Below are 21,490 nucleotides of genomic sequence, written 5' to 3'. Positions count from 1 at the left end.
GAAAGGAATAAGGACCACTTTCCACCGATTATCATTAGCTAAGTGGATTCCTTTACTGCACTTTCCAAAGCAGACACTAAACTAAAAAGATTCCCTTCCGCACTCTCTGAAGTCTACTAACCACATGTGTGGAGCTAACCTTTCACTTTGACACACACACACACACACATATGCACACACAGACCTCTGAGTGCTCGCTGCTGATTTGGTAATGGATCACTGTCAGAAACAGCAGAACACATCCAGTGTGTGGACAATATTTAAACAGAACAGGAACTGAAACATGATGGAAAATCCCTCTGTATACATATACACGTGTGTGTGTTCGTGCATGCTTGTGTGTATTATGCAAAGACAGACTGATTACAAAGCTTACTCCAGAGCAGATACACAAAACATTCAGGGAATGAGAAACAGAAGGAAAGCAAAACCATAACAATGGTAATTACGCACAAGCGTGTGCACGCACACGTAAATTGAAAACATACAAATAATAATAACATGGAATAACTGTCTTCTCCCACCTATACCTGAACTCAAAAGAAACACAGAAACAAGCACCGTAGATACTAAGCCTGACAGTCACCCGCTAAAAACAACAGGAATATTTAGACTCGTAAAAACAGCTGGGCTCTTGAGTCGCTATGGAAGGCATGCAGAGATATTTATCAAGTATGTGAAAACAGCAGATCAAATCTCTTATTCCAGGGAAGAAGAGACATGCAGGATAAAAAAAAGATGGCCAAAACAATTACTCCGTCTACTTACTACTACTACAACTACTCTCTTACAAACACAGACATTATACACATACACACACACACACACACACACACACACACACACTCTCCCAGTATGCAAAACACTCACCGTGTGTGAAGTGTGTGTATGTGTGTATGAGTCGTCCCCTGCCGAAGAGCAGCGCTCCAGTGAGAGGCCAAACTCTGCTGTGGCTCTGGAAGCTCCCTGCCTGCCCCTCCCACCCATGCCTGTCATGTGACTCAGCATGCAAGGCAGTAAGACACACCCACTTCCTTAACACCCCCCCCCACCCCCCAAAAAAAAGTTAAAAAAAAAACTTCCACCCTCTATGCACAATAAAGTTAACTTTAGCAGAGACTGTGTGGGACTGGGGAAAAGAGTGTACATGCATTTGTCAGAAATAAGACAGTTTAAGAGAAAGTTCAAGTTTAAGAGGAAAAAAAATACCTTAAATACAAGCTGGGTGATTATCAGTTATTGAGAACAAAAGGACAGAGACTGTGTGTGCATGTGTCTACTCTGCAGCTGACTGCAACCTCTGGGCCAGCTAAATGTCCCTCTCCTAAGCTCCCAGGATTATTTACAACCCTAATTACCTGGCCTGACCCTCTCATCTCCTCTCTGAGCTTTGCATTCATCACATCCCACTCATTCCTCTCACACGGACCTGAAACACATCACATCAAACTACTGGGATTTCCTTTGACATTATACATGTTGGTGAACTGATTAACTTTTGTTCTAGTTGTCAAGATACCCACAAACACTTTGGACATTGAGTCAGGGCTGCACAATTTTTGGAAATACTTAAAATGTTATGCAATATCTCAAATATTTCAAAGTCCAAGTTACATTTTTTTTAGTTTCAGGCATTCTTCTGGAGACATTTGTTCTTTCTCAAAAAATGAAAATGTTGAAAAAGCTGGGGGTAGAGCTCTTTCATAATTCCACTGCCAGTAAACTGTTTTGGCAATAGTTAAATAAGGTGGCAATAACATCTACACACACATTTCCAATCAACGAAAAACACCTCTGGCATGATGTAAACACAGCAACATTTGCAGATGCAGTCATTTGTAATCTTTTAAAAACAAAGCAGTACCAGGTTTTCCAACATCAATATATAATGTTTTAGAAGGGACCAACCAAAGATAAGACTGGCAGTTTAACCTCGTAAATAAACAGCTTAAGAAATTAAAACTTAAAAGTGCCTCAACAGCTGCAGGTTTTTGTGGAATAGTCAGAAATGTAGCCTTCACTTATTTTTTAAAACCTGAGAGCAAACCAATTACTTTGGCAGATTACTGTTCTTATGGAGTATGTATATTTGTGTGATTAAAGAGGAGAGGAAACAGCTGTCCCTAGCCTCACAGGAAGTGTAATTATACACCAGTGCAGGGCTTGAGTGCAACCTTACAGCTACGAGTAGACACATACACACACACACAGACAGACAGACTCAGGGCAGCACCTGCATTCCTCGAGATGAAGAGTCATGCCCCTGAAAAAACAGGCACAACAGGCTGCAAAGATGGATTTGTTTCATCTCATTACATGGACTTGGCTGCCAAGATAAACCCATCTCCCAGTGTTGAACACCCGTTATACCCAGTGCAGGATTTATACCACGTCCATCTAACCAATCTGAAGAGGCATCACTGACCATCAAAATTCTGCACTATACCAACAGACAATATAGGTAAACACACAATACAAAAAGACCCAACAGACAAACACAGAGGGCATTGTAAGTGTGATCAACACTGGGTCTTACCAAATATGGAGTTAAAATAAACCTTCGATGTACTTAGTTTTACAATGTGGGAAATGGTACATTTTCCCCAAACTAGGGGCCCCTCTTAAAACCCTTCGTTCTAACCCTTCTCTTTTTATCTCCCCCTCTCTGAAATTCTACTTTATAGCCACAGTAAAAACCCTTGGTTTAAACTGTGTGTAAATATTCAGGTTTAGACTGTCAACAAAAACTAGATAAAACTGACAGTAGGTTTAGAGTCTGCCAGAACGAGTTTTCTGGTCTCTGCTAGTTGGGTTTTTTCTTTGGTCATTACGGTCGCTTCAGCTCCATTTCTATCAAGATCATAGCATATCCCCAGTGGAGTTTGTGAACCCTAGTCCTTTTTTCTTTTTAACAAAGCTAGCCTGTTTATGGTGCAGACATGACCACAGGAGCATATTACCCAAGAACATGTTACTCCTAGAATGCATCCTTACAGTGCCAGAGATAAAACATGCCACACTGTAGTGAACTGAGAAAAAGAAGAAATTTATCGCACATAAACAGAGGCAAACAAATCCAACATGCTTGTTGCTACTTTCATGCAATGTCAAACAATAATTAACACCAAAATTTAGCAAATCGAATACAGTATCCTTATCTGTCATTTTGAACTAGAGTGTCAGGGCATAGTTACTCTCTTGTTTAAAAGGAGAAAATGTTACAGGGCTGAACAGCTTCGTGCAAACAAACACTTGCCAACTTGGAGCTCTAAATACAAACTTTCCCACTTGCTTCTTTCCCACATCACCGCCTCTCTGGAGCCACTCTCTTTATATTTTACTAATAACTCTCTTTTACACCAAACCCTTGACTCAACCTCTTCTCTGAGCTCCCCAGTGTGTAAAACTATGTCGCCCCAGTCATCACTGACACCCAACATACTCACTTCACTTCACTTTAACTGTATGTGTCAACACAGCAAACTATGAAAGCTGACACATTACTTCACAGATGTTACTATAGGTTAAGATGCACTTTGTAAAAACAAACAAAAAAAAGAAAGTTTCTTTCCCTCCTCCTCTTCAAAGTTACTTCTTAAAGGCACTGACTCCTGAGTGAACCCTGCATGCATGCAGTGTGAGCCAACCATCATTTGTTTGATCCAACTTAGCTTGGCATGCTCCTTTATCACAGAGCTGCTGCCCTGCTGGGGACATGGCCTTTTCAGATAAAAAGATCTTCGTTTTGAGGAGACGGGGGGATGTGGTGACAGAAAGCCAATGGCAAGGCCTGATGTTTCTGGGCCGCGCTCAGCCAAGATGGTGTCATGTATTGGCAGGCGGAGCATAAGGCTGCCTGGCTGACCCCTGACAACGGTCCTTGCAGCTGTCCAAGGTCTTTCATAACACAGAAACATGATGGATAGTAGTAGCATGAGTCACTGGGTGCATTATATTAAATGCATCACCGGCTGCAGAAAATGCATAGTGAAGTGTATGCTATATATGAACACTTGTGAATCTAATCTAATTTCATCAAAGCAAAGACAGGGGGACATCTTAAATCAGTATACAGTGGCTTGCAGTGTGCTGGGAGGAGTGAGAGATGAAGTATAAACTTAGTTTGGTCAAATCCTCCTAATATAATAATATATTAAAGTTTCTCTAAAAATATGAGTATTGAATCCTTAGTCACACTGTATGTTGAGGGTTAGGGTTAGGAGTACAACTAGAAAAACAACAAACAAAAAAACAAACAAAAAAAAACAAAAAACAAAGCAACACACACACACAACAACCAGAGCATCATTATACAGTATCGCTTGTATGATGCTCTTGTGCTGCCCATGTGAAAGATGTGGGTGGCGACTACAGAGAAACTAAACATCTCCTTTGTGTGTTTTTTTGACTCCCTTTCTGCCGTGCCCCAAGGGAATACCAAAGCCTCCATACAGGATATCAGGAGAAACTTAAGCATGTCTCTCTCTCCCTCTCTCTCTGTGTGTGTGTGTGTGTGTGTGTGTGTGTGTGTGTGTGTGTGTGTGTGTGTGTGTGTGTGTGTGTGTGTGTGTGTGTGTGTGTGTGTGTGTGTGTGTGTGTGTGGATGGAGGTGTCACATGAATCCAGTTCTCTGGGAAAATCGGAAATACTTGCTTAGCTTGGATGACTTATAATCTAAACAATCAAATGAGACACTGTCACTGCTCTGAAAACAGCATTTGCAGCCTCATGTCAGCTCCCAACACTGAACCATGTTGTGTGTGTGTATGTGTGTGTGTGTGTGTGTGTGCTGGAGAGCTGACCTGTTGTTTGGTATATTTCATACCAAACTATAATGGGCTGTAAATGCTACACTGACACAAAACTCTTACAAACTTAATACCTTCCAGGTGAGCGAGGCCAACTACCTGTGTGACAGCATCTCCTGCTGGTTGCCGGTAGAGTTGCAGCAGTGCACGCAACTTTAACTATTCATTGTTCTACAATCATACGAGAGGTACAGAAAGAGCTCTACATTCTATTGATATCTGGTCATCAGCCTAGAGGAACAATATTAGTATGGATCAAAAGTTGTTTTTTTTAAAACTCCTTTATATTTGGTCAGTTGTGAAACTAACATTTGTGGTGTAGTAATCATTTGTCTTGCAGTAATTGTCTTGGAACAGGCAGCTCAGAAGTTTCCACTATTTTGCACCAGAATTTGTACTTAGCAAGATAACATGAAGGGGAGTGCTGTTCTAATGGATACAGCTTTTCATTTGTGAATATGGTAGAAACTTCCTGTAGGAACGAGCAATGCTTGTTCCCCGGTTTCCTGGTTTCATTTCATGAAAACAGTAAGCTAAGGGGAGCTACAACTACTCTCACACAAACTCAGAGATCAGCAGGACACTGATGAAGGTGAGTGCTCTTCTTTTCTGATTCCTAGTTGTTGACTTGCCTTTGCTTCCATTCAAAATAACTGGTTAAGGCATTTAACCGCAGCCTTCTTTGCAAGGGTTTCCCAGCTTAGAAAGACACAACACAGCTGACAATTTGTTTGAAGTAGAACACACTGCACTTAGTCTTCTCTGAAATCTTTGTTGTGTCATAAGTATACTCTTTCACACAGAAGCGAAGAACACACATTGTTATTTCCCAATTAAGCAACAACACAAAGACAAATATCCACCAACAGCCACCTTATAGCCTTGAAATATATATAGATATATTTATTTTTTACAGTTTGCTTATAGCTGTAAAATTGAATGACATTTTTACGTCACTGTTGAAAGGACAAGTTGTATTTTTCCAAGTCTGTTTAATACAATAGTCAGGTGTCCATATGTGCATTAAAACATGTTTTGCTTGCTGTAATAACTTCTTGTGTTCATACTGGCAGTTATTACTTAGGTCTCTTCCTGACGCAACAGTCTTTGTAATATGAACTCAACTCTTTGTGTAACTAAAAACACAAATAAGTGTAATGCAACTTGTTTTAATTTAGCAAAACTGCTGAAGCCTAATTTTGGATTCAGTAAACTTTGTAATAGATTTTTGCACTGTGAAAAAAAGGACCCTTCCTAATACCAGCCTGACTCCTCCTGCCAGTATTAGCAAGAGGAATGATAAAAACTGGAAAAATATGCTTCAGTTTTCATATGCTATTGTTTTCAAGACAGACTTGAAAAATTGTAAACTCCTCCTTTAGGTGTTAAAATTATCTAGTTATCAGAATAAGAACAGATATTACAACAGGTTTATCAATCACAAAAATAATCAATAGATCCAACCTTTGTTACAATTACATGCATGGATTGAGAATGTACTGTATGAATGAATAATGCAGCCAATAACATTTTAAATATAATTACAGGATGATGAGGATGTCGAGAAGAGTCACAAGTTGCTGTGTAGCCTTGTTCCTCGCTTTCACCTCTGTGTCAGCTATACAAAGGCTCAATTCAATCAATGACTTGAAGAGAATCGACTTTGGCCACACTGTGCCCAAGCACAGTCTTTTGCTGCTCCACTGGTTTGCTAACATAATTGACATTGACAGTAACAATGTCATATGGTTGACCTTCAATCCAAACAATGAAGATTATGGCTCACATCATTATGGCAACTATGACAACCTGTTGGACCCACTGCCTTATGGAAATATACGGTACTACACTGTTGACAATCTCAATCAAGCAACTTCCTCTGCGCAGCTTCCAAACTATGTTGTCCATCCCCGGGGAGAGTATGAGGGAAGAAACAGGGACCGGATCATATTCAGAGTCAGGGAGCAGAACACAGGATGGCAAACTTTGCGTAGGATAGACAGAGTGTACATCACACAGCATTATGAAGCTTCTGGAATTCAGGGGACATATGATCCAGATCAAACCTATGAGATTACTACAAACCTCTTAATACAGATTAGAGAGTTTTCTGTGGGACAAAACTTATGGTCACTTGAGCATCTCAGAGACCGCTTTGGAAGTAACGCTAATGATTTCCAGTTAAGGGACATCAGAAACACATGGGGTAACCTTGCTTGTCTCGGACTGCTGTTGTTTATTGTGATCCAGGACAGATACAACCGTAACCAACATAGTTACAGACCTCAGCATGAAGCGAGAGGAAACTCACAACTCCATTCCTTTGATAACTTCCCAGCGACCAGACAAAGTCACTGGAATACTGATACTTCTGACACCTGCACTATTGTTGGTCTTATTTTACTCATTGTAATGATTTTAGTCATTTTTGGTGCTGTTTCATCAGGTGGGAGAATTAGATGACAAGAAAGGAGGGAGAACATGTTCCTTGATATTGTCTAATGTCTAATGGTAATGCTTTTCAATGATGATGAGGACTAGGAAGCCAGCAGGACCTTTAAGATGACTGGGAACCAGGCAGCTACAACACCTTAGCACACCTGAAACAAAGAGTTGTTCTATTTTCTGTAGTACGCTTTGTTTGCCTCCATATTTTTAATTATTTGTGTACTTTAGTAGCTTATTTTGTAAACGCTGTTCAGTTAATATTGAGATATAGGCTTGGTATGACATGCTTGTGATGAAAGACCAAATACTAAAAAAAAAAAAAAATCACAAACTGTCATTAAAGGCAGACAATCTTCAGGGTTACAGTTCAGCCCAATCAGTGAGCCAATTCGAATTTAGACTATAAGTAAAACCTGTCAGTGATAAGCACACTGACCTCACCAAGAAGCGAGGAAGTTGTTAGTGAACGAAGGTGACACAGAGTTTCTTCTGAGTAAAAACCTGTAGAATCTGACCTCAAACCACAGCATGAGACATCTGCTGTGAATAACATTGGGGTGGATCTTACCTGCCGGGAAAAATTGCAACATAAAAGATCAAAAACAGGATGGCAGCTTTAAGTTTTATTAGACCAAGAAGTGAGGTCTAAGTGGTTGGATTTCACAAAAAAAAAAAAAAAAAAAAAAAAAAAAAATCACATCTGGATATTTGTGGCTTTATAGCCCTATTTGCAAAACTGCGGTTAGTTAGTACCTGCACAAACTATTGTCTAAATGGCTCTAGTTGTACATCATTAATGCACGGCTCTGGCATGGTCATAAAGTTTCAGGCTTCATTCATGCAACAATGTCATGCTCCTGCATGTTCAAGCTAATAGTAATGACTCATTGTTGATTCTGACAGAGCTGAAGAAAATGTAGATTGCTCTGATAGATAAATGGATTGTATCTAATAGTAGTGACTCATTGTTGCTTCATCATGTGATAGAAATGAACATAATGCTAACTGCTCTGATGGAAAAATGAAACTGATAAGTGAAATGATCTGTGGCCTGTAGAGTAAAATCTGAACTGCTAATGTATTAGCTTGAAGACAAAAAATGGATTGTATCTAATAGTAGTGACTCATTGTTGCTTCATCATCATGATCTCTGGTCTGTTGAGTGAAGCCTGCACTGGTAATGTATTAGCTTTAAAAAATATATATATTTTACTAATGGCTTTGTATTCTTTCTGCAATATCGAAATTTGTACATTTATTAAAGAGATTGCTTTCTAACACATTCCATCATCTCTTCAATTTCCACAAGAGGTCCAGGTCAAAAAGAATGGTAGTGTACAGAAAACAAAATAAGGTAATTTAAATACAGAGGGAGACTCTTATGTTTGTTTCCTGATCCAAAACACATCATCATCTGTTAATCTGGTTATCCTCCTCCAGTTCCAACCTTAAGGTAACTGGGCTAATCACCCTCTAATCTTTATGTTTTCACCAGTCTGTTTATTTGTCAGCAGGATTATGCAAAAGGTACAGAATTGATTTACACCAAACATGGTGGAGAGATAGGGCGTGGGCCAGGGAAGAACCCATGACATTTTGGGGCGGATCTGGATCATTACAATTCACTATGAATTCAAATATTTTTCTCTTAAATCTAATTTATGCTGTTTCACATTAGCCTTGTCTACAGTCTCTGAGTGCCATTCTAGTTGGTATATTTTTTTTATAGTTTGTTTGTTTATTAATATGTCAGTAGGATTATGCAAAAAGTACTGAAACAATTTGCAAGAACAATGGGAAGAATGGGAAGACACCATTAATGTTTGGTGTTGAACTGTGCCTCAAATCCTGCTGGGGACCATTTTGTTAGATGTCATTCTCGTTTCTCAACCCATGATTTCTGGAACACTCAAGTGTGCATAATCAAATAAAGGTAAAATGCCAAGTTCACCACATTTATTAAGCCAAAACAGGAAACCTGTCAATATTTCACTCTACTTTCAGGCAATTAAACTTCAAATTCGATGATCAAGAGTTGTGACACATATGTGCTGAAGTAGGGCACTTTACAGCTGAACAAAAAAAACTTTCCTATCTGAGAAGACAGTAATGATAAATATAAGATGACAATAAATATTGAACAGTGACTGTCAGTGAAAATGACAACACTTCAATAAAAACTAAAAAAGTATAGAAAGATACAGAAAACTGTAGGCAATAAAAAAGCAAATACTGTGTTTTGAAATTGATCTTTGATAACTGAATACTAGCTAATAATAAGCCAGACCCTATTACAAATGTCGTAGCTTCTCAACCTGCAGTCCAAAGGACAAACTCACTGTCAAACCTGGAGCTGCACAAGCAGCTCATAAAAATTCTGAAATTACTTCCAGAATAATTCCTCTTTACATAATCACTCCATGAGTAAGTGTAAATACAAATCAGATTTTGCATTTTTTTCCATGTTGGATAAACCCCAACAAAACACTGTAAGACATTATTACATTTTTCACAATAGGAAGTTTCATTTGAACAGCTGTATTATTAAACTTCCTGAAACAACTAGCAATGCTTGTTTCCCCAGTTTCATTTACACGGAAACAGTAACCAGAGGGGTGGTGCAACTGCTCTCACATAAACACAGAGATCAGATACCTCAGCAGCAGCAGCTGAACGCAGGTGAGTGCTCTTATTTTCTTACTTACTTTGTTACTTTGTCTTTCAGTCAGCATGACTGGTTGAGGCTTTTAACCCCAGTCTTCTCTACTTAGAAATTATTTGAAAGATGAAAATAATATTTAAAGACACAATGCTTTTGACAGCTTGTTTGGGTTGATTAGATCACACTGCAGTTGGTCAGTCTTCTCTGAAATCTTTGTTGTGTCATATTCTCTTTCACACAGAAGTGAATAACACACATTATTGTTTCGAAATTCAGCAACAACAGATACAAATATCCACCAACATCCACCTTATAGCCTTGGAACATTGACCTACTTTGTTTTATTTCCTGGCTAGGAATTGTTATGTGTTTGTATTTGATTAATGAAATAATTGCTTTTGCTAATTGTTTGTTATTCATCAAATCAAAATACCAAACATGTTATTGTTACAATTTGCTTATAACTATGAATTTTAACCTGTGTTAAATGTAAGGATGATCTAGTCATCGAAATAAACAGATACTATGAAACATATATATCAATCATGAAAAGAATCAATAGATCCAGCATTTGTTACAAATACATGCACGGATTGAAAATTTACAGTATGGATGAATAATGCAGCCAATAACATTTTAAATATAATTACAGGATGATGAGGATGTCGGGAAGAGTCACAAGTTGTTGGGTAGCCTTGTTCCTCGCTTTGACCTCTGTGTCAGCTATACAAAAGCTCAATTCAATCAATGATTTGAAGAAAATCGACTTTGGCCACACTGTGCCCAAGCACAGTCTTCTGCTGCTCCACTGGTTTGCTAACATAGTTGATATTGACAATAACAATATAATAAGACTGACCTTCAATCCAAACAATGGAGATTACGGCTCACATCATTATGGCAACTATGAGAGCCTGCTGGACCCACTGCCTTATGGAAATATCAGACACCGGTACTACACTGTTGGCAATCTCAATCAAGCAACTTCCTCTGAGCAACTTCCAAATTATGTTGTCCATCCCCGGAGAGAGTACGCGGGAAGAAACAGGGACCGGATCATATTCAGAGTCAGGGAGCAGAACACAGGATGGCAAAGGATTGACCAAGTGTACATCACACAGCATTATGAGACTTCTGAAAATCAGGGGACTAGATATGATCCAGAACATACATACCAGGTCACTATCAACCTTTTGAGAGAGATTAGAGAATTTTCCGTGGAAGAAAACCAACAGTCACTGTCAGAGCTCAGAGACCACTTCAGAAGTAACGCTGGTGATTTACAGTTAAGGGACATCAGAAACACATGGGGTGACCTTGCTTGTCTTGGACTGCTGCTGTTTATTGTGATCCAGGAAAAGTACTCCTCTAACCAACCCAACAGGAGACCTCAACATTCAGTGAGAAGAAACACACAACCTGATTTTGTTGTGAACATCCCAGAAAACAGACAAAATAATGTCATTGCTGCTAATGGTCTGGGGATTTTACAACCATACCTAGAGGATCAGGATGACGAGATACAACTTGAGGTGACAACAGGCAAGAAAGGAAAAGCCAGGATTGTTTGGAGAAACATTCCTGAACATCGTCTAAGAGATGGAGTGATGGTTGTGCTTTTCAAGAGCAACGAGGACCAGGAGGCCAGCAGGACTTATGAGTGCATTGGGTACAGAGAAGCAGGTAGCTGTGATACTTCAGCACCCCTGAATGACAGCCTTCAGGCCCGGCTGCATAAGGTGAGAAGACGGTGCTGCTTCTGGAGAGTGGTGGGAGAGGAGATATGTAGAGGTGTTGAGTTTAAGAATCCCAAAGCAATCCCTATAGCAGGCAACAATGCATTACTCCAGCTCTTTGTAAAGGATGGCAAGGCTTGTGCTCGCTTATTTGTTAAGAAGACTTTCAGTGAGTGGAGGTCCGAATTTAAGAAGTCTTGGGTCGGGTTCTATACCTCAGCAGATAAAGCCACAAATCACTATGCATGGTGGAAGTGGCAATGGGCAACTAAATTCAGACCTAGCACTGTCGTTGAGCACCCCTCTTATGATGTCTATGAGTATCACTCGGGTATGGCAATTGCCCCTGGAGTCCAAGCACGATTCATACTTCGGGATGAGGAAGTTATAGCTCGCACCCCAAGCTGGAGGTGATGAAAACTACTAGAGATCCACAATCAGAGAGCCCACTATCAAACAGCAGCAGAGTTTTTTTTTTTAAAAAAAAGGCTGATATTATCTTATTTCATATATATTCGTATCTGTGTATATGTGAGTAGACAAGTAACAAATTGCAGTACAGAAATGCCAAACTAGTGTCTCCATTAAAGTCCTCCATAGGGTCAATTTTGCAAACCCTCAAAGCTGCAACAAATCTCAGCAACTCACTTGTTGAAACTCATTCAGATCATTTGTATTTAGGGCTTGCACAGCGGCTGGTCTGAAGTTATCTGCCATTGTGCCTGATGCACTGTCCCGTAATGTACTGTAACTGATTTTGCAATAATCATTTGTCCATGTATGCAAAATCAGCTGTGCTCTCAGGGCTGGAATGATGATGAATTGAGGGGTGAAAAGTTGTGCTTTACATTTACAAAGAAAATAAATCATGGTGGCTAATTACGCTTAATAAAAGTATACTGGTTTAGATGTTTTTTTTTTGTTTTTTTTTTTAATGTGCCTTTATTTTTATTTTCATGTTCACTGCCTGCACACATTTTGTTCACTTTTAGGCTGTCATGTTGTGTTATTTGTTTTGGCTCCATATGTTTAATTTTATTGTGTACTATTTCAGTCAAGTTTGTGAATTTTGTCCAGTTAGTCTTCAGAGTTTTGCAGTGATCAGCACATCTTCCTCACCAAGTGAGGAAGATGTTTGCTTGCACTGAAAACCTGCAGACTCTGACATCTGCTGTGAATAACATTGGGATGGATCTTACCTGCCGGGGAAAATTACAGCACAAAAGATCAAAAACAGGATGGCAGTTTTAAGTATTATTAGACCAAGAGGTGAGGTCTAAGTGGTTGGATTTTACCACAAAAATCACATCTGGATATTTGTGGCTTTATGGGCCTATTTGCAAAACTGTGGTTAGTTAGTACCTAAAGCTTTATTCATGCAACAATGTCATGCTCCAGTACATTTAAACTAATCGTAGTGACTCATTGTTGATTCTGACAGAGCTGAAGGAAATGTAGATTGCTCAGATATATAAATTAAACTGATAAGTGAAATGATCAATGGCCTGTAGAGAAAAATCTGAACTGATAATGTATTAGCTTGAAAACAAAAAATGGATTGTATTTTACTTATGTTTTTGTTTTCTTCTTGTATTTTTTTAAAATTGTATGTTTATTAAACCACATTTTAAGTGTTAGACCCATGTCAGTGTTTTTAGTTGAAGAAAAATGGATGTGCACAAGAGGACAGGTGAGCGTTTGTGATAGCATACGTGCCCCATGGAAAACACACACAGATAAATTATTTATCAGAGATCATTTCCAACCCTTGTGACATGCACAAGTTCCAAGCAGGCCTATCAAATGGCTTTTATGTTTGTGTGGAAGAGACAAGTACTATTTTAATGTGATGAAACTAGGATAGCCCTCAGCAGGCCAGCATAAAACCAAACAGATCACAAGATAAGCAAATGAGTCATCATCAAAAACTGTTGCAGTTTCAGCTTTATGAAAATACTAATCAAATGTTCCTCTCAAGAGTAATGGAGTCTAGAGCCAAGTGTTAATGACAAACAGAGACTGCTGTTTGGTCGGTAAATAAGAAGTCTAAAAATTGACGGTTTGATCATCTCTTCATATCCTTGCCTCAAGAAGTCCAGGTCAATGTGTGGAAGAATGGCAGCCCACAGAAAACATCTTGTTTCTGCTTTGAAATAAGATCATTCAAATCCACAGTATAGAGGGACTTGTGTTTGTTTTTGTGTTTCTAAATTTACTTATTCAGCACTGAAGCAAAAGTCTCCGTTCTGGGCCGGGCACTGAACCAAAACACAACATCATCTGTTAATTTGGTTATGCTTCCTCCAGTTCCAACCTCAATTCAACTAAGATAACTATGTTGTGTACATGAAAGTCACAAATAGAGCTAGGGTTGCTACTAAAAATAATTTTCATTCATCATTTTCCATGATTTATCAGTTCATTACACTTTTGATCAATCAAAATCAGCAAAATTTCTCCCAAGGAGACATCTTCTTGTTTTGTCTGACCAACAGTCCAGAACTAAAAGATGTTTAAAATGATATACAACAGAGGTTAATCAAACACAACGCATGATTAATCTATGGTTTAAATTGCTGCTGGCTAACATTCATTATTTTCAAGTACTTTCTAAGTAAAACTGAAGGAATTACTCAGATTGCTTCCTGAGATCAGACAGAGGTCAGTGGCAGTAATGGGAAGGAGTGGGTGGGGGGCATGGGAACAAGTGCCTTGTGTGGTCCCCACTCCCAGACAAGCACATATGTTGTCTTCACAGGTGTAATCGAGGTATAATCTTGTCATGAGAATAAATGAATACTCGTTGATCTGATTTTAGGGGGGGGGTATAAATTACTCATTGGTAAGGTACTGTCCATATCCATGCACTTCATTAGCTGTGACGAACGTTATCGGTGCACAGAAAGTAGCTCAGGCACCGTTCCTGTAAGATTTCTTTATACTGTGTTTGGTGTAACATGTAAACTGAATCCAGTGTTTAAATATTGGTATTGGTCTTTATATCTTATCAAAGATAAGGAGAGATATGATAGAACAAGCATTTTATGTGACAGGTATTTAGCTCTTTAATCGTGGCAAACAAGGTGCGTGTTGTAGCTTACATAGAGTTGTTTTGATTACTTGAGCCTGTTTATTAGCATGTTCAGTCCAACATAAACCTAAAATGAAGTACTACAAGGGTGTGATACACACAGGTAGTGGTGTAATACAAACCAAGAAGTCTAGCTGCAGGTTGCTGCAAAGAATATTAAAATACTGTACTGAACAAAAGTTTTAGGCATGAAAAGTAAACTGAGGACACCTTCAAAAACAGTGCCATGTACTACAGCATTTGTAATTCATTACTTCACCTTAATTACAGACTTCTGAATTGCATGTGTGTGAAAAGTGCCACACCCTGCCTGAACTCTGATAATGGGACTTGCCTTGCCCTATCTAACAAGCATGTATCAATATTGGCACCAGAAAATAACTATAAATACATCATAATGATTAAACAAATTTCAAACTATCCCTTTACTTTCAACTGACTGTGGATCACAGTCAGTCAGGAATGTATACTCCTAAAGTCAGTCATCCTTATGTGTTGTTAGGTAAGTTTGTACATCTCAAAATAAAGTGCCTTTCACTATATATTAAACTGACTCTGTAATATGTATCACAGCCACCAGGACAAGATAAATTAAGGTTTAGGCATGGACAGGAAACTAAGATGAGCTGTGTAAGGAATAAATGAGTGTGTGTGCGCGCGTGTATCTGTCTGTAAACATGAGATCACATCCTGTGAAGCACCACAAGACTGGATGCAGCTGCTCATCGTTACAACAGACAAATCAACCGAAATGGAGCATGTCATTACGGCACCTTGAGTTTTACGATACAAAAACACCCACATCTTATCGCCCATCAGTATGTTCATCAGTCACTCTCCAAGGGGTGAGACATTCTAAACCTTATCATTGATGTGAGCGAAGTGTGTGCACATCCAAAGCCTGTATGCACATGAGCACAGACACAAAAATGCACAAAGGGCCCAGAGACAGTTAGATTTCTGTTAAACTAACTAAACTAACCATCAGCCCTCAAACAACCAGCTAATAGGGCAGAGAGAGCAGCACACTGAGAACACACGCTGCCAGCGTCTCACCGGATACAGTGCTGACACAAGCAGCAACATAAGTAAACAACAAAACATTAAACTGAAAAAAATTTCCAGTTTTCCCTCCTAAAAAAATATAATACTACAAATATTTATGCAAAAATAAATACTTAAAATAAAAAGTGACTGAATCTGTGCTGTGTGTACTTGTTGAGGAAATGGAAAGTAAACTGTAGTTTTGGGCATGTCGTCAAAGCAGTGTGGTCTGTCAGTTTAGCTTTATTCCAAAATGACTTGAGGTTAAAGTGGGCTTTTCTCATTTTGTTTTCTCCCTGTAGACAGACTTTACAGGAAATAACACTCTCTTTCTCACGCGCTTTATGTCTCTCTCCATTTTTCTTCCTCTTTCCTTCTGCCCGCTAACCCTCCTTTCTCTCTTTCTCCACCTCCTATCTGCTCATTGCTTCTTCTCAAGCTTTTTCCTAGCACGGCCTCCCTCCCTCCACATGCAAGGCTGAGCAGGAAGGTGGTAATCTGAGCCAAATGTGGCAGAAGTTGACTTAATCCTCTCACTTTTCCCTGCTTATTTCCCTTCTGCTAAAAGACCACATTTCAGATATTTAGTATGCATATGTGCTTAATAGTTTACCAGTAGTGAGAAGAAGAAAGAAGAAACTATAGGAAAGAAACATCTTCAGTAAGAGGCACAAATATATTCTTAGCTGTTTACAAAAGAAGTGTAGTGGATATTCAGAGACACAGAGAGGCAACACACAACATAAAAGTGGAAATTGGACGCTTTCTATTTTTATGTAGAATGTTTTATGACCTCCAGATTTGGAATGTATCACCTCCCAGCCGCCTACGCCTGGATACTACTCCACCAGTGAGAGCAGCCCATGAGCACAGCTGTCTCCAGATAGCAATGCTAAACACACACACACACACACACACACACACACAGAGACGATGAGCTGTTCTAATAAGATAAGAGAGAGGGAAGCAAACAGCAAAAACAACATTCAAGAAAAGTGTCGATTTCTAAGTGCACACACCCAGGCACAAATAAACAAAAAATTTCCCACCATAACAAGAAGAAGTACCAAGCTCAACCTCTTCTGGAGCCTACTTGTAAATTGAAGTAACAAGATAAAGCATGTCACTGAAACTGGGACATATGTAACCTATGCTCCATGACTCCCTGTCATTCACAGGCAGCTATACTAAACCAAAAATGAATCTTGAAGCCCTGCTAATGGTCCCCGGAGGCTGCAATTCATTATTACCCACAGTAACAAAGTCAAGCATGAAATTAACATACTGACACTTTAGGTATTCACCAGATATTCAGTTGAAAATGTAAATCTTGCCCTGAAGGTGGCACTAAAAGAAAGGTCATGAGGTAACCTAAAATATTAGGTGTCATCTACTGAGGATGAGTAATACCAACAGTGTATTTAATGAAAATCCAGCAGTCGGTTTTCGAGATCGCTTGTCATGTACTGAGGTTTTGCTCCAAAGCTTGGTTTTCCCAGAGAATACAACAAATTTCACAAAACATTAGGAATCACTGTCTTGGGAATACAAAAACCGCCACCAAATTTAGGATCAGTTAGGTCAGAAGTAAATAACCTAACAATATCTTGCTTCTGAACCAGCATGCTGGATGGACAAACCAGCTAATCGTGCCATCATTACACCCTGTTAGATGTGGGGCAAAAAAAACGTAAAGTACTTAAGAATTCCTACATCAGATCATATAAGGCCTTATTACTGGATGACTGGATTACAAGAGTAACAAGAGTCTTATTCTTCCACTCTTGGCCTGGTCAGCCTGATAAAAGAATGACTCACTGATATGCAGTACCTTACCACAGTTACGGTGCATTTCTTGAAGTATCACCTCAGTAAAACCAATACTTATGGTGCAAGTTACAAGAAAAACAACTGATGTTTGAGTTGGCATCATTTCTGTACCACATGGATGGTGTTAGTCAGCAGTGGCTGACAAGTAAAAACCACCTCTGCACTGTCCAGATGAGGAGAGATTTTTCATTAATTTTTAACTTTGTATGTCGCACAAGAGACAAAATGCAGAAATCTCACACCAAGGTGAAAAACACCAGTGCTTACCACACCTTCTGTGTCACTAGCAATATTAACTGATTAAACTAACTCAATAAAAAAAAACCTCCACAAAAGCTGCAACTGTTTATATCCTGTTATCTGAACTTACAGTGATTTTATCCTGTACTTATACCTGTCTGACTTTAGCATCTGATTCAAGTTCAAGTGAGCTGGGGTACTCGGTTGCTTGCCTGAATGAGTTTGGTTTTAACTGCTGTCCTGGGAGCAGCCCTGGGATTCTCATCATCACCCTTCCTGACCTACATTCACAGATAGTCTAGACTGACAAGCTCACGAGAACTCACGCTTGTGGTCTTGATGGCTGGTACTGTTACTTCACAGCTGCTTTGTAGAGCTGAAATATTGAATAAATCCAAAATAAATTCACTAAAAAAAGGTTCAAATTTCTGTCATTTGGGAATTACAGAGCCCAGTTTAAAAAATTAAACTCAGCATGAATTTGACAGTGTTCAGTACACAGATGTGACTAGACTGTGGTTTTAGTATGACGAAAAATATGCTTGAATCGAGGTAAAAATATATTTAAATGCAACGTGGGATTCAGTGTGTTTGAGCATACATGTATCAATATGAGCATGAGAGTGTTGCAAGATAGTTAACATGAAACTTGTAAACAGGAAAGAGACACTGAGCAGCAAAGTGGTGAAGCAATGATCAGATGATTTCATTATAGAGTAGTTGCTGCCAAACTGTTGCAAGTTATTGGATTTAGAAAGCTAGGCCATGTTGATACCGGTTACAACCAAACCACCACAAACAAAACAGCCAAGTGGCACTTCAATTAAAAAAAAAAAAAAAAACAGACTTATGAGTAAAATGCCTCCTTGAAAAGTTCTCTTCAACAAACCTAACTAACCCTGGACAACTTTCACATACAACAGCTGGTACAGAAAACAAGCTGAGCTGAGCAGGTACTTACTGTCTGTTGGTCGAGCTGTCAGCACCTCTGTGACTGGCGACTGCACCCTCTCCATCCGGGGCTCTGCCAGGGAAGGCAGAGGAGCGCTAGGTGGAGGAGGCGGGTGGTTGTTATTCTCCATTGCACTGCCTGGCACCAAACCATCAGGCTGTCTGAACACAGGCATCTCTGGCCTCCTGAAGGCCCCCTCACCTGGGCTGAGGTTGGGGGACGGGGGCTCTGCTCTTCTCTGGGGGGGCTCAGGGATCCTAGAGACTGGGGCAGAGGACAGCTGGGCATCCATCCTCCTCGGAGGGGCAGGGGGCTCATGGGGCCGTGACATGCTGAGCTCCACCCGCCTGTTTGTGGAGCTGGAGATGGAGTTGGACGAGCTGTCCAGGGGGGTACTCCGACTGCTCAGGCCGACTTCAGGTCGTTTGAGGCCAAAGCGGGCGATGCCAGCACTGGGTGAGTTGTCAATTTGCTTGGAGGAGACCTCAATAGAGATTTCTGTGCGGCGGGAAGAGGCTGTGTCAGGGTTACGACCCCCTGTTAACTCAATGCGCCTCATGCCGGTCTTTGGGGAACGTAGATTGGAGGACTCGGAGGGGGAAGATCTGGAAGAGGAGTAGTCGGAGTTGCGGGAACTCAGGTCGTAGCTCCGCTGGCTGGATGTGGAGGAGGTGGATGAGCGGAGAGGGTTGGTGGTCCGACGAGACAGGGGCGAGGGGTGTGTGGATGTATCCGTCTCTTCCACCTCAAACGACCTTTTCAGCGCTGGAAAACACAAAACATTTGTGGTTAGACAAGAAACAGAAATCTCTTAGGCCAAACAGATGATGGTGCTGGCTTGAGTTGTAACACCAGTACCTGTGAGATATTTGACTTTATTCATTATTAAAACATTTTATCATTATACAAAACTAAAAGAAAACAAAACAAAACATGATCAACAAACCAGAGAATTAAGGGCCTGAAGCAGTCTTTTTCTTTGGTGAAGTAAAGTGAAAACGTGTTCATTCTGTGGCATTACACAGTTCAAACGTTTTATTTGTTGGATGAGATCAAAGGTTACTGATACTTCAAACAGACTGTGGTGCAGAAACCCAACCTCAGCCAGCACCAGCGTCTTTACATGTCTAGCACTGGTATTTGTTTGTTGCATAAGAACAAACACATCTGAAGTGAGCAAGCAGTCAGCACCACAGACGGTAGCAATGGCACGCTGTGGCAAAGTGAGACGTTAGTGTGGCACCGTTTAAACTGACAGGACAGGCTCAACCGCTTAGCAACGACATGCAAATTTCACAGCAATGAGCATCACAACCGAGCACTTCCGGGAGACTGGCAATTGTGCCAGTGAAACATACTGCAAGTTGCAATAAACATACTACAACTTTCACTGCTGTAGCCAAGAAATCGCCCCAAAATAAATGATCTTCGCCGATGCATATGCCAGTCTTACCGGATTTGACACGCTTCACGTAGCCCGATAGCATGGCGTTTGTAATTTCTAATCCCTTCGATGAAAAACTATTATCCTGAACTGCCACCTCCAAGAGTTTAATTATAATGTCAGGTCAAGAACAGACATCTACCACTGACCGAAGACAGGGACTGAGTCCAGTGCTCTGGCTAATCTGGTGAAATTGCACCCTATATACCATAATATTCCTCTTCTTCTTCGTTACCTGAACATCTAGCACACCTGTTGACATGACGACAAGAGGACCGACCACGCCTCGTGGGCTCTCTAATGAATCGCGTGACTCCCCAAATTACTGTATCTCAACAAGTACTGTACGTCCTTACTATTTAGGTTTGTATGTGGATAGTTTTCAGAAGATGTAATACTCTTGAAAAGTTAAAAGAAAATATTCTATTGAAAACCAGATTTTTAAAAATTATTCATATATTTTTGAAAAGCCAATATTCCGACACTAACCTTTTATTTTAGTTGTAATTGTTGTCTGATAAATGCCTTTTTCTACAACCATTGTAAGCTCCGTCTCAGATGTGAGCGTGACACCCATCTCACCTCTGCTATGCAAGGAGACCCGAAGCAGCAACAAGTTCTGGAGCAACGCAGGCCCCCCTCCCAGATAAACACCCGAGCCTGCGCAGGCTTCTGGCCTACTTCAGGGCTGACAAGCCAAGTACCAGCATGGGAGAAGACCCTCTTCCTGGAACTCTCTGTTTTCTCGTCCTTGATTTGTTTTCAGCAGGTTTTTTGTGTTTGATACCAGAGTGCAGTGTGAAATACTGGTTTAACTGGGCATCTGTATCAGTATGATTAACCTTTCCAATTTTTCTTTGTAAAACTCTGATTATTCCTACAGAGGGTGGCAATTTGAGCAGAATCTCCTATACGTACATTGAGCACACTACTCACAATGCAACCTTGAACATCTGCAGCTATATTGAATCCAACGCTGCTTGAACTTTCAGTACCCTAACATAATACTGAATGACCAGTACTTTAAATGACATATACCATCCACAATATTAGCAGTAAGTAACACTTTTCATCTTAAAGGGTTTAATTTGCGTGTTAAACAGATAAGATATAGTTACTCCTTTAAATCCTGGAGTAATGTGCTGAAATGTTTTGGGCAAGGTTTCCTATGGAACAGACAATACCATAAAAACAAATTCCTGTGTGTTTACTATATGTGGCAATTTTGGAACTTT

The 21,490-nt window shown here is 40.0% G+C and overlaps 3 protein-coding genes across 7 annotated transcripts in view; 2 read left to right on the top strand and 1 right to left on the bottom strand.

Moving 5' to 3' along the window:
- LOC121197892 (septin-9-like) overlaps positions 1-21,490 on the bottom strand; it is a 65,116-nt gene that overhangs the window by 17,806 nt on the left and 25,820 nt on the right. For 4 of the 5 annotated variants that reach the window (XM_041061643.1, XM_041061646.1, XM_041061647.1 and 1 more), the window contains one exon: positions 18,821-19,576. In XM_041061643.1, the coding sequence (XP_040917577.1) occupies positions 18,821-19,576 (756 nt within the window). Of the gene's footprint in view, positions 1-870; positions 943-18,820; positions 19,577-21,490 lie in introns of those variants that run through there. The other variant, XM_041061648.1, reaches the window with a different exon arrangement.
- Positions 5,137-7,918, top strand: LOC121197894. Its single transcript, XM_041061650.1, has 2 exons — positions 5,137-5,400; positions 6,356-7,918. Exon 2 carries the CDS (start codon positions 6,357-6,359, stop codon positions 7,269-7,271), a length of 915 nt encoding a protein of 304 aa, XP_040917584.1. The 5' UTR covers positions 5,137-5,400; position 6,356; the 3' UTR covers positions 7,272-7,918.
- LOC121197893 lies at positions 9,878-13,291 on the top strand. Its single transcript, XM_041061649.1, has 2 exons — positions 9,878-9,935; positions 10,571-13,291. The coding sequence occupies exon 2, from the start codon at positions 10,572-10,574 to the stop codon at positions 12,066-12,068; it is 1,497 nt and encodes a 498-aa protein (XP_040917583.1). The 5' UTR covers positions 9,878-9,935; position 10,571; the 3' UTR covers positions 12,069-13,291.

This window comes from Toxotes jaculatrix, chromosome 18 (genome assembly GCF_017976425.1).
Source record: "Toxotes jaculatrix isolate fToxJac2 chromosome 18, fToxJac2.pri, whole genome shotgun sequence".
NCBI classification, from domain to species: Eukaryota; Metazoa; Chordata; class Actinopteri; family Toxotidae; genus Toxotes; species Toxotes jaculatrix.
This window is presented reverse-complemented; position numbering and strand designations above follow the sequence as displayed.

Coding starts and splice junctions, on each gene's coding strand:
- LOC121197893 (XM_041061649.1), top strand. CDS start 10,572: ATGATGAGGATGTCGGGAAGAGTCACAAGTTGTTGGGTAGCCTTGTTC.
- LOC121197894 (XM_041061650.1), top strand. CDS start 6,357: ATGATGAGGATGTCGAGAAGAGTCACAAGTTGCTGTGTAGCCTTGTTC.